This window comes from Brassica napus, chromosome A5 (assembly GCF_020379485.1).
Source record: "Brassica napus cultivar Da-Ae chromosome A5, Da-Ae, whole genome shotgun sequence".
Taxonomy (NCBI): Eukaryota; Viridiplantae; Streptophyta; class Magnoliopsida; order Brassicales; family Brassicaceae; genus Brassica; species Brassica napus.
Window position 1 is genome coordinate 1,787,761 of NC_063438.1, and position 16,329 is coordinate 1,804,089.

At 35.6% G+C, this 16,329-nt stretch overlaps 4 protein-coding genes across 5 annotated transcripts; 2 read left to right on the forward strand and 2 right to left on the reverse strand.

The window, feature by feature from the left end:
- Positions 1-1,063: 1,063 nt before the first annotated feature.
- Positions 1,064-4,229, reverse strand: LOC106450619 (serine/threonine-protein phosphatase PP2A-3 catalytic subunit). The gene is made up of 11 exons (XM_048780385.1): positions 3,972-4,229; positions 3,475-3,531; positions 3,308-3,391; positions 3,142-3,213; positions 2,959-3,030; positions 2,682-2,722; positions 2,385-2,451; positions 2,029-2,220; positions 1,851-1,940; positions 1,666-1,773; positions 1,064-1,571 (listed from the first exon to the last, which is right to left on the reverse strand). The coding sequence occupies exons 1-11, from the start codon at positions 4,062-4,064 to the stop codon at positions 1,506-1,508; spliced, it is 942 nt and encodes a 313-aa protein (XP_048636342.1). The 5' UTR covers positions 4,065-4,229; the 3' UTR covers positions 1,064-1,505.
- Positions 4,230-4,403: 174 nt separating this feature from the next.
- Positions 4,404-7,276, forward strand: LOC106450617. Of its 2 annotated transcripts, none has more exons than XM_013892309.3 (4): positions 4,404-5,383; positions 6,197-6,368; positions 6,441-6,621; positions 6,705-7,276. In XM_013892309.3, the coding sequence occupies exons 1-4, from the start codon at positions 4,492-4,494 to the stop codon at positions 7,122-7,124; spliced, it is 1,665 nt and encodes a 554-aa protein (XP_013747763.2). In that variant the 5' UTR covers positions 4,404-4,491; the 3' UTR covers positions 7,125-7,276. The 2 variants fall into 2 exon arrangements, with proteins under 2 accessions (XP_013747763.2, XP_013747764.2); XM_013892310.3 differs by having other exon boundaries at positions 4,412-5,374.
- A 532-nt stretch (positions 7,277-7,808) lies between these two features.
- Positions 7,809-9,107, forward strand: LOC106453315 (mitogen-activated protein kinase kinase kinase 20-like). The gene has a single exon (XM_048780386.1). The coding sequence runs from the start codon at positions 7,809-7,811 to the stop codon at positions 8,673-8,675; it is 867 nt and encodes a 288-aa protein (XP_048636343.1). The 3' UTR covers positions 8,676-9,107.
- On the reverse strand, positions 9,029-12,249 carry LOC106450616 (protein trichome birefringence-like 39). The gene is made up of 5 exons (XM_013892308.3): positions 11,756-12,249; positions 10,697-10,868; positions 9,890-10,065; positions 9,647-9,805; positions 9,029-9,401 (listed from the first exon to the last, which is right to left on the reverse strand). Exons 1-5 carry the CDS (start codon positions 12,058-12,060, stop codon positions 9,110-9,112), a joined length of 1,104 nt encoding a protein of 367 aa, XP_013747762.1. The 5' UTR covers positions 12,061-12,249; the 3' UTR covers positions 9,029-9,109.
- Between the last annotated feature and the right edge of the window lie 4,080 nt (positions 12,250-16,329).

Below are 16,329 nucleotides of genomic sequence, written 5' to 3' on the forward strand. Positions count from 1 at the left end.
TCTCTATATTTTCTTAATATTTTAATATATTTTGCTTATATTTACTAAAATTATATATAGGGTAATTCTCTCAAATAACCATTTTTAAGTTTTTGTCATAATAATAGCCCTTAAAAAATGACCAAAATAGCTCTTTTTCATTTTAAAAGTTTTAATATTTATTTTTTATTTTTAAAATTTTGAACTCATATCCAAAACCTAACTCCTTAATTCTAAACCCTAAGTCTTAGATTAGTTAAAACCTAAAGGTATAAATGCATATTTACCTTTCAATAATTTTTTTTTGTCATTTTTTGTCTTGGGGGTCTATTTATGTGAAAATAAATTTAAAATGACTATCTAAGGGAATTTTTCTTATATTTAAACCACATTTAAATTTTATAAAACATATTTTATATACACTAAATAATACAATAAAATTAACATGAAAGTTGAATTTCAAAAAATAATAATTAGTGTATACGGTAAAATCAACTATTTTGTTTATTTTATTCAAAAAAAAAATATTCTAAACAAAATTCAGAAAATCAACTTTTTGTAAATTAATAAAATATCATAATTCCAACATTATTAATTTACGGAGTTTTTACTGTACTTATTTATTGTTATTGGACATTTTGTGATAGTAAAAGGTATTTTCCTATAAAAAGGTCTTTTAGTCTGCAACCAACAACAGCAATGTCTCCAACAGCAGCAAAGTCTTGTCTTCTTCAAAGCTTTGATAGTAAGCCATTCTGAAGTGGCTTCGATGCTACAACCTCTTTGACCTCACTGTACTTGCTTTCCAATTCGCATGCTGGATTCTGTGGAACATCCACGGTCGGTGAACAGTTGAAAAATCCATGTGGCTGTCAAAACCCAATTCACATTTTAACCAACTATTTTCTTTTACTGAAAGAATGAAAAATTTATAGCAAGTTATTCTGTTAATCGATAGAGTATTTTCCTATTTTGTGATCGGGCTTTTCATGAATCATGATAGAAGACAGGCTGAACCTAGTCTCTTCTGATGTAGGCACATGTAAGTTGTGAGTTGTGACTACTGTTTCAAAGTGGCTGAGTCAATGAATTCAGCACTTCCATTGTTACTATATGAAGATTTTAAAAGCAAAACATCGAAGTTCCAATAAAAAATCTTCACTGGATTTCTAAACAAAAAAAATAATAGATGAAATTTAAGAGAAGAATTACAAGAAATTAAATTAAACAGATCTCTCACATGAAAAGACAAACTGATGCAGAAAGAAGAAGTTAATAAACAATGTGCATAATGGGTATTGTAGAGAGTCCGTTGACCTCTTTTTCTCTTCTTCTTGGTTATAGAGGAAGATAAGAGAGGGTCTTCTTCGCCTATAATACACACTATTCTCTCGGTGGTGGGGACTAAGTTGAACTTCAAAACACAGCAAACCTTAACACATCGCATAGTAACCAGATTCTTGAGTTACCAACTGTGACTTTTCAGTTGTTGGTTGCAGCTGCTGAGGTGACTCTGTGTCCAGTGATCACAGGAAATAGTCTGGTGTTCTCCGAGTAACATCTGGTTCTCCTCTCCTTGGTGCTGGTTCAAACTGCACTCACAGTTATTTACTTTTAGTTAGTTTTTGTTTTCCTTTTACACTAATTTCGTTAGCAGATAAGACATCTGGGTTTTGAGGGCAAGACCTGAATGAAGGTGTGGTTCCTGCAGTCATCAACCTCAAGAATCGAAGCCATGTTCCCACAACGGTAACAATAGTTTGGTGCACTGAAGATAGTTACCACCTTTTGCTCCTGTCCACGGAAAAAGAAGAATCTTAAACCTCGCAAAGCTATGGAACGAACAGAGAAGGGTTGAGTTGAATAATTACATGAGCCCAGTTGTATCCATCCATAACCAGCTGATGGGCTCTGGCGATCAGCTTTAAGCTGTTTGAGTGGTTGAACTGTTCGGATATGTCCTATGGAAACAAAATGAAAGTCAATTAGGCACTTATTTAAACGGAGAAACATAAAGAGATTCAGGACCGCTCTGAGATTTATAATTACCTGACCAAATGTATATCCAGCACCACGAGGAGAGATGCCCCAACCACAACGGTCATCAGGATCAGACCATAATAAGTCACACATGGGCCCTTCATGGGGCACTTCTTGAACTCGATCAAAGTTCCTTATGTTGTCAAGTGTCTCGATAGATGGAGACAAGCCACCATGAAGGCAAAATATTTCTGACTCAACCTGCAACGGAATAACATAATGATTTAATAACATAACGTAATAGCAATGCTTCAGTTCAAAAGCATATTGCTAGCACAAGAGAAAGGACTAATACTCATGTGAACACCACCAACATCATGAAAGAGGAAGAAAGGTGTGAAACATGAACATAATAAGGCACTAACCAAGGCTGTCAGTGGGAAATAGTCAAAGAGATCTGTAAAGATTTTCCAAACATTTGCATTGCCATACCTGCAAGAAAAGCAATAAGCAAGCGATCATAAGCTTGAAGGATTCACAGAAACAAAGTTAGGAGAGGAAGGAAATATAAGACACTTCGACATACTACGGTTACTACCACACACACACATGTAGGTAGCAACCACAAAAAGCAAAGGCAAGAGTAATGCTAATGATGATACAAATTACTTGCATGAAACTAACAGCATCTACAAAATAAGGAGATTTTTGAGAAGACTCACTTTCGCAGACATTCATCATAAAATCCATAAACCTGAGTGATCTGCCAAACAGAAGAAAAAGAAGGAACCCCTGCGTCAGATGTAGACAGAAAAGTACTAGCCAATAAATGCATTTAGTCAAGAAAAAACAAAATTTTATCAGAAACAAATGTGTGCCAGTCAAGATCTCAACGATGGAAAAAGGTCCTGAGGGACGATATCATACAGCATTTAATAACCTCAGAAGGTGAATTTTCAAGTGGAAACAGAGTAAGAAGATCATAAAGGATTACTCTACCTGACGACTTTCATGGTTTCCTCTAAGAATGGTGATTCGCTGAGGATATCGCAGCTTTAAGGCGACTAACAGCTGGAAAGAGGATAAAGAGAAACAGTGTCAACATACTTCATATTCAGACCAAACAATACTACTCTAAAATGGAAAGAAAAAAGAAGAAGCATGCATATATCATCCTCGTACCGTAACAGTTTCAACAGAATAATAACCACGGTCAACGTAATCTCCCATAAACAAGTAATTGGTATCAGGGCACTGCACACGAGAGGAAAAATGAATATTATTAAGATTTGTAGATCCGTACATGGTGGATAAACAAAAATCAGCATCAGAGCCAAATAGATGTTACCATTCCGCCAATACGGAAAAGCTCAGCAAGATCATGGAACTGTCCATGAATATCACCGCAGATTGTCACAGGGCTTTTCACAGGCTGCATACAGGAAAGAGTCAAATAATAAATCCATCACCAAAAGCGGCGAGAGATTAGTCAAACAAAGAGAAGAAAGAAGAAACCTGAACGTTGCTTTCATCCATTAAGATCTCCTTGGCTTTTTCGCATAACGCTCTAACCTATAAGAAAAACAAAACAACGCTGCATATGATATTCAACTCTTTATAGGCCATAACAAGTGATTATCACTATTAAACACGTGATTTGAATATTGTAAACTCAGAGAAATTAACACAACAAACGAACCCTATGCTCTACATCAAAAGACAAGCTCCAAGGCGATTAAATGGAGAATCTCCATATTGTCACAGTAACCCACAAGGGCACATAAAGACACGACCTTTGATGTGGTTAATTACTTTATGTTACGAATCCAATACAACCAATACTCATCATCAAACCATAGAAACGCAAACCCAATTCTCCAACCCATAACACCCACATACGTAAAGATCTAATCTTTTCCCAGAAAGTCTTCGTTTTTGATACAATCGCGTACAAACAGAGAGAACAAACAAAAACCCAGATCCAATCATATGAGGAGAAAGTGGGGAGGCACCTGTTGCTCAGAGAGAGGCTTGCACTGCATGAGCTGCGAGATCTGCTCATCGAGACCAATCGTTGCGTCCGTCGGTATAGAATTCGCTCCCATTCTCGTTACTTCCTCCGATCCGGGAAACAATCAGGATTAGGTTTCGAAATTAGGGAAATCACTAACCCTAAATTGGATTGAATCTCCTTATTCTTCGCCCCTCTCTGTCTCTCTCTCTCTGAGTGATAGAAAGATCGAAAAGGAATGGCGCGTGATAGAAGCGACTAGCGAGTGGTTTGTAGCTTTCGAGCTGTATTCACGGATATTACCATAATACCCTCCGCACTTTTTTTAAATCGTAACCGGTAACTAATAAAACCGGTTATCGGCTTACGAAAATGTCCGGTTTAACTAAACCGGCTCCAGCTTATTTAACTGATTCGAGAAGAAGGCTTTTGTTTTCTTTCCCCTATTCATCTTCCTCAAGGGTTTTGAGCTCATCCTTCTCTCTTCTCTCTTCTCTCTTCTCTCTCTCTCTCTCTCTGTGATGACGACGAGATCTGATTCCGACGACTGTCTCGTGCAAGACCCACTAACCTCCTCAGAGAAAGCTTCGATCTCTCTGGAAGATTCCGGTCAAGACTCGCTAAAGGTCGTTTCTTTACCTCCACTAGAGAACGACTCTGTTTTAGAGATAAGCTCAGAGATTCAAGTAAAGTCTTCTCCTTTCGCTTCTATTCCTGAGAAAGATGTAGAAACTGTACACGAGAAAGAAGCCCAGGCGATGGATGTGGATTGTCCTGGAGTCTACTCTGTATCCGAAGCTAGCTCCTCGTTTCTTGAAGACGACAAGATGGAGACTGATGGGTCAGTTGTTTGTAACTCTGAGAAGAAGGGACAAGAAGATTCGGAGGTTCAGAGACTTTTGGAGGCTGAGAAGAGGAGACTGTTGGCTGAGATCGAAACGGGAACAATCTTCAGGAAGAAGGAAGATGTTGTGGAGACGCTCGAAAAGAACCAGAAGGTGGAGAGAGTGAGAGTCAAGGACAATGCTTTCGTTGGGAGGTCTGTGAAGATCGATGTGGTTGATGACACCGCGTTGCTCAACGTTGTTCCTTTCTGCAGCAAGAAAGGCAAAGATCATCATCCCAAGAGGTCGGGAGCTGCGCACAGTGATGATAAGGAGGCGCCAAGAAAGCATAAGAAAACTGTTGGGAAGCATCAACATGTTGAAGGGAATGCATCAACCAATCAGTTGCGGATAATGTACTCCTTGAACCAGATGAAGTCGATGAGGTATGCTAACATGGGGAATCAGAGGAAGCTGTGGAGTGACATGTATGCTAGGCTGGTGCCTGAGCTGGTGAGTGAGTACGAAGGTCTAGTTAGCACGAAGAAGAATCAGAAGAGTTCGAAGTCGAGTGGCATTGGTATTCTCGGTAACCCTCTACTTACTTTGCTTTTTATGTTATTTGATGTTGGTTGAACATGTTGAGAATAGATATATAGTGTGTGTTAGTCCAGTTTTAGATCATCTAGCTCAGGTATCACCTTAAGCTATATCCTCAGGGAATAGACATATAGTGTCTCTCTCTCTCTCTCTCTCTCTCTATCCATCTGCCTATACTCAAAGGGTTTTATGACTTCTTTCTCCAGTCAGGTTTAGTGTCAATGAGTACTCTTTCCAATGGTTTATCTCTATTCAAACCTCTCTAGCCTTTTTGATGTCTTTTATCTTTGTTTCCGGATCGGTTCTTCATTGATCCTTTCTCTCCTCCGTTCCAAAAACATATCTTTTGATAGAGGCCTTTTCATTTCTTTTCCACAGGTTCTGTATCGGCTGTACCAAGACGAAACCGTGTGAATGTCTTTGTACATTGAGCCGTGACCTGAAGAAACCTGTCAAAGTCCCTTTTGTTCACCAATTTTCTCTTTTCTAAGACCCACAACAGCTTCTTCTTTTTTCCCTTTTCTATGACAGAACATAAACCGTGTGAATAGAATACTAAGTCATTCTTTCTGTATATAGATTCTTTGGTTCAGATTGTAATAAGGGCATATAGTGAGATTCTTTGGTTCAAAATGTTGTACAGTGTTCATACATCTTCAATAAAAATCAAAACTTTTCGGAAGCAAATTCTTTCTCTTAGCTCTTATTTGTTTCCAAGCAAACTACTTACCCTGAAGCTCATACATCTTCAATCACACTGGATCCAAATTTTAACTTTTTTCTTCTTCATGAGAAAATATAGGCACCAAAGAAGGTATAGATGACTTAACTCTTGAAGAAGAGGAAGAGGAGGAGTACAATGAAGATAATGACTATTACAATAGCATTTTGAGACCTGCGTTTGCTGTGGATGGAGAACCTGATTTTGAGTCTGGACCACCAGAAGATGGCTTTGAATACTTAAGACGAGTCAGGTATGTTTTTTGTCTCTCTCTACTCCATCTTTCAGTGTATCTGCATTTCTTAAATTTGTTTTTGTTTATCAGGTGGGAAGCTAAGCGTGTTCCCAATGTAAAAGTTGCCAAGATAGATGAAAGCAAGTACATACCGAAAGAGCAAAGTGTTTACATGCCACAGATACCTGAAATCCCCAAATGCCCAGAGCACTTGTTACCACTCAAGGAGTGGGAAGACTCATTGCTTTCTGACTTCTCACACCTTCGCCTGGTACTTCCTCTTAACTAACTTTCATATTTTGTGTTTCTCTTAATGGACAAGAACTGAATGCTAGTGTTGTCATTTTTATACAGGCTTTATCTCAAGAGGCTAACGAGTGCTGCGGGGATGAGACAATGTCATCAACTCAGTCGATTGAATATGAGCTTATGGGGATGTTCACTACGCGCGTCAACACTGTTGTAGATGAGCCGTTTGGTGTGGTGGTTTCAGAGATACAAGGAATGGACTCGGTGACGCGTGTATCGAGGCTGAAGAAGAAGATATGTTTGGTTGAGAAGGAGAGCGGTTTACAGGGGAGTGACTGTATATGGGTAGTAGCATTGTGTGCATCGGTGGACACTCCTTTGGATGGTGATACGTGTGCTTGTCTCAGAGCTGTTCTGAGGAAGTGTGCTAGTGTTCGTGCGTTAGAGGTTGAAGATGAGCAAGTTATCATCATGGCTAATATGCTCATTACCATTGCAGGCAGATACTTTGGCCAAATGGAATAAGAGAAGTTAGATGATAACTGATGTTGTTTGTTACTTTGAATCTGTCTTTGTTGAATGAAACTGAAGAAGAATTACTTGAGTATTTTTTTTTCCTTTATGTATCTTATCCATAGTTTAATTTTAATCCAAAACAAACACAACTTTTACCTTTCCTTTTTCATACTTTTAAATTTCTTTCTGAAAAGTGAAACAAAAAAAGAGTTTTATACACAAGATAAATACAAATATAATAAAAAAATTTACTTTCAAAAAGAATATTCTCTCTGTTTCATATTGTGTGTAGTTTTAGCTAAAAGCACTATAATTAAGAAAGTTGTTACATTTAATTAATAAGTTCAACCAATTATAAAATATTTATACTTTTAATTGGTCATGCAATATCCAATAAGGCAATAAGTGAAAAAAGTGCATTGAAATATAAAAACTATTTATATTATGAAACAATTTATTTTTGCTAAAACCACCTATAATATGAAAACAGAGGGAATATTATATTTATTATTATCATAAATTACACATTTATCTTGAATATTAAAAAAATCTTTATATTTATTTTTAGCTACATTGTCACATCTAGGAATCAACATTAGCCGCACGCATTAGGTTTAATCCTCAAATATCTAAGGTGACTTCAACTTCCTCAAGTGAACTAAAAGCATATGTCTTCTTGTTATTGTTCCAAAGATGCCAACAAAACCAGAGGTCATCAAGTTCTTGTCTAAAGGCACGTACGGATCAGTCGACCTCGTCAAATACATCAGAAGCGATGGCTCGTCACCGCTCTACGCCGCCGTGAAAACCACGGACTGCGAGAACTTGTACTATCTCCAAAGAGAAGCTCTGATTCTATCGAAGCTCAAAGGATGTAGAAACATCGTACAATGCTATAACAATTACAACTTGGAAGAGGACTTAGACGACAACGGGTGGAGAATCTTCAAGATGGTTATGGAGTATGCACCTGAAGGGAGTTTAGCTACTTTCATGGACAGCTACAAAGATAGCAAGTTGCCTGAAACGATGATCAAGGACTTCACACGTATGTTACTTCAAGGGTTGGTCTATGTTCATAACCTAGGTTATGTTCATTGTGATCTCAAACCAGAGAACCTCCTTATCTTCCCGTGTGGACAATCTTACGAGCTGAAGATATCTGATTTTGGGTCTTCTACCGAAGTAGGAGAGGTTGCTGACACGTGGGAGTTAAACCCTCCGTTTGTAGGATCGCCTATCTATATGTCGCCAGAGTCGGTTTATGACGGTGTGGCCGAGAAAGCCCTAGATTTGTGGTCGGTAGGTTGCATAGTTTTGGAGATGTATGCCGGTGAGCCATGGCGTGAGGTTGAGTTTAATGATCTTGCGTCGGTTTTGTTGAGTGGAGAAGCGCCTGAGATTCCAGAGAGTGTGCCGTCCGATGCAAAGGATTTTATAGAAATGTGTTTCGCAAGAAACCCTGAGAGTAGAGGAAGTGCTTTGAGTTTGCTATTACATCGGTTCTTGTCTGAAGACATGTATGGTCTCAGGCGTCTCTTTGGTTCCCTTGATGGTTGAAGGTCTCCATAGATTGTTTATTTACATTTATGTTTATATGATCAGTGTGCATATATGCATAATGTTCAGTGTATGTATTACCATACTATTTTCAAACCAATTTTAATTTTTTTTATTTCATCAATCCACTTTATCAAGTCAAGTTTTGCTCTAGGAACAAGATCGCCTCCATTTAAATGTTTTATAATACAGAAAATTGGAATATGTATTATGTTTGCTGTAATATTTCAGTATACATATAAGCACAAACTTATAAAACTTATCCAGGTTGTGTATATTGTTTTCTTTCGATGTTTTCCTCATATTTAGAGTCACATTGGTATCTAAAACGTTATTTCAGTCAAGAATCAAGCGACCACAATTCAAAGTTAATTAACTAAAGAAATAGACTGTTATTCGGTAACTTATACATTGATGATAAAACAAAATAGACTTCAAGAAAAAAGAGCAGAGTAAAAGAGTACGTTCCAAGTATCAGGTAGACCAGGAAGACACCAGTGGCTACAGTCATTACCAGGATGGTTCCCACTGTAAGCAGAAGGATGAGCATCTTTACGAAGCTGAGATAGACCGGTTATGTCGAGCCAATAGACTGGTTTCTTCAATCTCCTAAACACTTTGTTTAAAATCACCCAAGCCACTGGTGGCCCTCCTGGATACTTCCTCCCGTAGAATGGTTGTGTCTGACTCTTACATGACTTCATTGGCTCTCCCCAATCCCTTCCACTGTTAACAAAAGATCATCTAATTAAAGTAACGCCTAGATAATGTTAGAGAATGGCATAATAATCACCTAGATAATGACGTATAATATTGAAACATTTGTCTCGACCCCTATATTTTAAAGAGCTATTATGCATAGATAAAATGGTTCTTAAATTATCAATTTTTTTTATATTAAGATTAACATTAACAAATGCTTAACCATTAACTTCAACTACCCATTGAAACAGGTTTCTTTGTTGACTTACTCGTAATGAACAGGAGAAACGCCATTGAAGAAAACCTTGGTCTTAGATGGATTGACGAATGCATTAACCCATCGAGCCCAAGTGGTCATTCCTTTGTAATAAGCGACCAGTCTGTTCATGTCTTTGTACAATCTGTTCCCATCTTCCATGTAGTCCCACCTGGTTCACACAAACACACGTAGACGTCATCAAATGAGTCAAAACTCAAGAAGACACAGACAAAAGCCAAAGAAAAAAGCGTACGGCTGGATGTGATCGATATGGGTCCACCAATGCCAACTGTTGAAAATCAAGACGTCCATGCCTCTCCACATTTTGCCTTGCTTAATGGAATCAAGCTTAAGCACTCTTCCAACGTTCTCGGCATCTAAATCCACTAAGAACTGTGTTCTGTATAGCTTCAACGTCACTCCGTAGTCCTGCGTTCGTACCATTTACACAAACTCACTTGTTATTTCACTAAATAATATTATATAGTTTCGACCTTGTTGTATATTATTAGTCTACCTTTTAATATATGTAAAATTGAAGGTGATATTTTCGGCCATGTGCTCAAAATATCATACTATGAATTAAAAAAATAAATATAAAGAAATCGAATCTATCTTTTGTGTGGCTCATGATCATAAAGATGATAGCATGACATGATATTCCGAGAGATTCTCTTTTTTGGGAAATAGGCCACTAATCACGTTCATCTCTTAAATGCTCTGCTCATTCTCTTGTCCTAATACTATTTTTTATAACATGAATGCATAAAGATATGCAACAAAGCATCATATTTTATATCAAATCAAAAGAGACAAAAACAAATAATTAAGAGACAAAGAAAGTGAAACTTTAGCCCATGTCATTTTCTATCGTTCACTTTGACCTATTTAAATAAGCAAAAGAGAACTTTTCACACTATAAAGCTGAAAAACCAATTTATGTATACGGCAAAGAATCATACTTCAATTAATATTATACTATTTTTTAACTGAATAAGTATTTTATTATTAATTAAATGAGTTATTAGAAGAAATTATAATTATAAAAAAATGAACAAACCTCGAAGGTGAGGGAAGCGAGACCCTTTTGGCGAAGAAGAGTGTAACGAGCGTTAGGAACCCAAGCGTGAATTAGACAAGCAAGAGATTGCCACATATTTGTGCTTAGTGAATCTCCAACGAACATTATCTTCTTCCCTCTCATCTTCCGCAAGAAATACAACCCATTGAATCTGAACAAAAAAAAAACAAGAAAACATTTTTCTTACTACCTCAATTCCAAGATGGGGAAGAAAATAAAACCCATTTCTCAGCTAGTTTTACAGAGGGCTGATTTTAGCATAACTTAAGTCCTCAAAATCAAAGTGAATAATATGTATGTATTTTGTTATCAATTTGATTAAAAATATATATGTATAGATAATATATTTCTTAATCCTAATTTCTTTAATACGCCATAAAATGCAGGACTTGTTATAACTATATTGGAAGAAAAAAGGTTACTTAAAAGTTTAAATTTTGAACTTTTTATTTACTTAATCAAAGACATTTGTGTTTTGTGCTTCGGATTCCATTTTACACCTTTTTGGAGAGTGAAATAATGGGGGTATCGAGACATTATTGCTCCAATGCAACTCTCACAAAAGTTTCAAATTTTGAAATCAAAAAGGCGAAAACTATACATAAAAAGGAGAACAGAAAAACAGTAAGAGAGTACTATTTACTCTCTTAACTTTGAAATTCATCTGAAACCTTTCTTACCAATGTGCTTAAATATCTCTTTAAGAGGCATTAAACCAACAAACATAACTATCCAACTTTCCTTATTTATTAATGGAAATAAACAGAACTATTCACAATAGAACAGGAAAAACAAACTCAAATAAGAAAAATCATTAGTATTATTTTGTTTAATTTATGAGAAAATGAAGAAAGACAAAAAAAACACAGAAGGTTTGATATTAAATTTAAACAATAAGAAAAAAAAGCAATTCTATCATTTTTTAATTTATGAGAAAATGAATCACAAAATGTTTGATATTGAATCAATGTGAATCAAAAGCAAAACACTTAACCAAAGAATGTAAGAAGATAAGAAGAGAGAGAGTAGTAAAAGTACCTGGGCAGAGAGCAAGAGGAAGGTTGCCATCGATACTTAAGATAAAGATTGTCGGGACGACCATACTTCTTGCAGTTAAACTGTGGATCTATGAATGGACATTTGTAAGGATCGTAAAGTGGGTACGTTACATCATAAACCCAACTCCCTCTAAACCAATTGCATCTCCAAGAAGCTAGCTCTCTTCTTCCTCCTTCCACACCATTGTTGCTGCTTGTGTTTGTGTTAGCAGAGACTGTGGAGAGACAGAGACAGAAGAAGAAGAAGTAAAGAGAAGAAGGGTTTTCTTGGGAAGAGAAACCCATTCTCTCTCGATCTGAGATTGAGATCCTCTGTGTTTTCTGGCGAGAGATTGGTGTGTTAGAAAGATGTGCCTTGGACTGTTTTGTTATTATATAATACTCCAAACCCCACAAGAGAGAAAGAGAGAGAGTGTAGTGTGTGTGAGAAAGATTGATTGTTTACATCACATGGGAACGAGGGAAACAAGAAACAAGATTCTTTATGTGTCCTTATTGGTTTAATAATAGTGTTTTTAACACGTCCTAGGTACGTTCCAAAATCTAACTTCTAAATTTTCCAACTCTCTTTTTTTACTGTTTGAAATATGTTTTTACTATGAATGATTTAGAGATTTCATTTACCTCAAAAATGGTCTCAAAAAATACATTCACTTAAAGGAGTTTGTTGGTGTGAATATTAAATCATAACTAATCTACTCGCCAACTAATAGATAGCTTTTCCTTATAGAATCATCATTATGAAAGGATTAAGAGAATGAGAGGATAAAATTTCATAGAAAGTAAGCTTGGTAGGTAAAAGATAAAAAAAAAACAGGAAAATATAAATTCATGAAATGTAGTTCGTGAGAGCCTATGCGGGACCAACTTTGACTTTACACCGTTTTATACGTCCATATGTCCCACATATTGTAAGAGGGTCAGAGCCATATATTGTCCAATTATAATTTGTATTATTAAACATTCGATACAATAATTTTACATCAGTATTCATTCGTGCCTAATTAAAATTTTATATTTTCCGACGAATCTTTGACAGGTATTTTCTATCTGTAACTTTCATATGATGCAAGAGTGTGAATAAACATGTGGAGACAACAAAAAAGTAACTACACAACTTCTCATCATCATCTTTTCGCCGGTGATTATGGAGATTTTCTTCTACTTTTAAAAATTGTGGAGATTAAATGTAAGAAAATAAGAAATGAAAATCGGTGGATCTAGATTGAACAATAGTAATATGAGACGTGTTGAAAACTCAAGAGGATAGATAGTGCCATATAGCCAGGATGAACTCATAAGAATAATTTTGTATAGTATTTTTATTTATTTTAAGAAAATAATAAAACTCAATATTATTTTCTAAAATCATAATTAAATACAAATTCTTTTTTTGATCAAATTTTCATTCAAATTCAATCTCTCAAAATAATAACAAAAGAGGGGTCTTAAAGATACATAAAAGGGAAGACAGTGAGTGTCTCCATGTAATTTCACTGTGCAAATGATCTCGAATGAGTAGTATGCCCTCCACATATCGTTTTTAGGCTTGTTGATCTAGTTCTTCTGTCCTGAATCCATTAATCACTAATCGGATAATTTTTTTTTTTTGATACACTGTATGAAACGTCGAACATAGCTATGAAAAAATGATTATATGTTATCTTTAGCTATTCATTTATATATAGTATTGAATTATTGTAATGAATACTGAAATGTGAAATAAAAATAAAGATAACAATGTTACTCTATTGTTTAGATAGATATACACTAACAACTATATATTGTCATTACTCAATATCAATTCTTTAGATTTTTTTTATTACTGCAATTCTTTAGATTTATCTTTTGATAAACAATGTTTACTATTATGGATGTAGATATGGGCGTCCAGCTCTAGTTTAATAGGCCTTGATGGCATGCGGATGTTTTATATGTGTTTCGGCGACTTTTCTGTTTAAAATTGTTGTGGTAAGATCGTTTGATGAAAAAAAAAAAATTGTTGTGGTAAGATTCAAAAACAGTATAGAAAACTATTTGGTACATGCTTGTAAGGTGTAAAAAAAAAACTTTTACTACGGTATTTCTCAACTGTATACTGTACTCGGTTCAAGTAGGTCCATAACCACACGAATAAGGGCCATATAAGTCTCGTATGCATGTGACTCAAAACTAAATAAAAGTACAAGAAAAGCTTGAATGAGCTAGGTATGTATATGAGTTAGTGAATCGAGATCTAAAATCGAAGCAACTGAGGTGATAACTTTAGGATATATATATAACAAATTAACTATAACATGCTGGAGATTGAAGCGTTTCAATAATTGAGAAGGTAAATAATGGTCCACCCACGTTTCTCCATTTCCAATCTCTCATATTAATAATTTAAGTGAGAGAAGCATACAACTGGTGATCGTCTTTTGTTTCTTTTTCACATGACATATAATTAATTTTTAGTACTATGAGATGTTAGAAAGACAAATTAAGTTTGATCCTTTCCGAGTTTTAATATGATCGATATAGATGTCAAAAATATGATCGATATATTTATTAATCAAATAATTAAATATATATTTTCTATTTTCTCATTTGTTTTACAGAAATTGATATGAAGTATATAAAAGTATATGTATATTATTGTTGCAACCAAGTAATACGTATCTCAATTTTCTCTGCATGTTTTGTATTTTTCTCTGTATATTTTTCAATTGATTAAAATAGATTTATATGATTAAAAAATATTTATATGATTGTTACATATTTTGCTATAAAATAGTTAGTTTCTTGGTTTATATATCTAAGCAAAAACAAAAACAAAAAATAAAACAAAAATAAAAACAAAAATCATGACCGACGTCTAAACATATACCCAAAAATAAAACATAAAACAGTGTATAATCCACACAATAAATACAGCCCAAGTTTAATTTGGGCTATATGTCAGACTAATCTAGATTTGAGAATTAAAAGGTCATTAGTGAAGTGACACAATTCCTGAACTTCCGAGAATAATGAATTTAAGGCAGATTTGACAAGAAAGTTCCCAGTTGAGCTAACTCATAACATAGGGTCATAGCAAGGTTAAATGTATATCTATAAAAGCACATTGTCTTTATCACCAAGCTTTATTCCCCTACCTAGCACCCGCAACATCATTCAATGCGATTCTCAAATTTAAATGGCTTTCGTAAATACTCTGAGAAGAGATTTTATTTGTACTATGGCTGAAAATTTAAAAGAGGGGTCCATTGAGATGAAACTACAGCATTGAAGCTGGACATAACTAAAGCTTTTGATAGTGTATAATGAGAAGCTACATGGTTTTAAAGCTTCAAGATCCTTTTATAGCACACGTGTTCGTTTGCAGATAACTCTCTTCTCTATTGCAAAGCAACGGAGGCAAAAGGTAAAAAAAATCTCTTCACCATACTGGAGCAATATGAGAGAGAAAGCCTCAGGCTAGTTTTCAGGTCACATCTGCGTTTTTTTCTTTGCTGGCGAATAGTTCACTGGAACATTCTTGTTATAAGTAAACCTTCATCGTCAGGATATCAGGGTAGATAAAAGATGAACGTCGTGCCGAGAAGAGAAATGTGGGAATGGCAGTCTTTGAGATGCGCAAGCTAAGATATACGCAAATAATATTCAAAGGGGATGCCAAAGTGTTGTATATATGATACACTTAGTCAAGTAGCTGGTACTACTAAGGACAATAAGATGTGGTGCGATGCTTGAATCACCACTTACCTAAAAGATGGTTAATTAACCGGGGCTTCTAGCTCTATTGGTAAAGGATTTACAGCTGTGAGTACCACCACCTGGGTTCGAATCCCGGCCACTGAGGAATTAACATTTCGGCATCGCCAAGGACAGAGGACCGACACGTGGCAACACGTGACTAGTCTGGATCACTTCTGTGGGGTCAGGATATCTCTATACAATACAAAAAAAAAATGGTTAATTAGTCCTTAGCTTGGTCATATTATCATAAGTTCTCTTATGTTCCTCGAGGGTTTCTGAAGTAAGTAGACTACTTAGCTAAACACATCTAGGATAGGTAACTCAAGCCAAGTAATAAACGGAGCTCCATGTAACGTTTATAGCTTAATGTAATATGGAAGAAGGTATAGCTTACGCCTGAAAATATGCAATTGAGCCCATTTACCCATCAACAATTTTGATATGTGTTCATTGTTGTGGTGAGCACATGTACTGACTTTTATACTTGTACGTATGTTTGTCAATTTTAATTAAAAAATTTCCCTTGCTGACAAAATGCTGATGATAAAGTAAGAAGAGAGATTAAGGAGAGGATAAATTCGATTTCGATGATATGATGGCGTGACTGGAGTAACAGAGAAAGACAAAACCAACATGTGTCACCAATCATGTTGTTTAACTCTTTCCCCCCCCCCCCCCCCCCCCTCATTTCATGTTCGTTTTTCCTATAAGTCTAAGACAACAATTTCTGAACCTACATATAAAGTATTTGATTGCGTTTTAATTGTAAAGATGGCAAGAAGAAAAAAAAACACTCATATGACTAAGAAATAT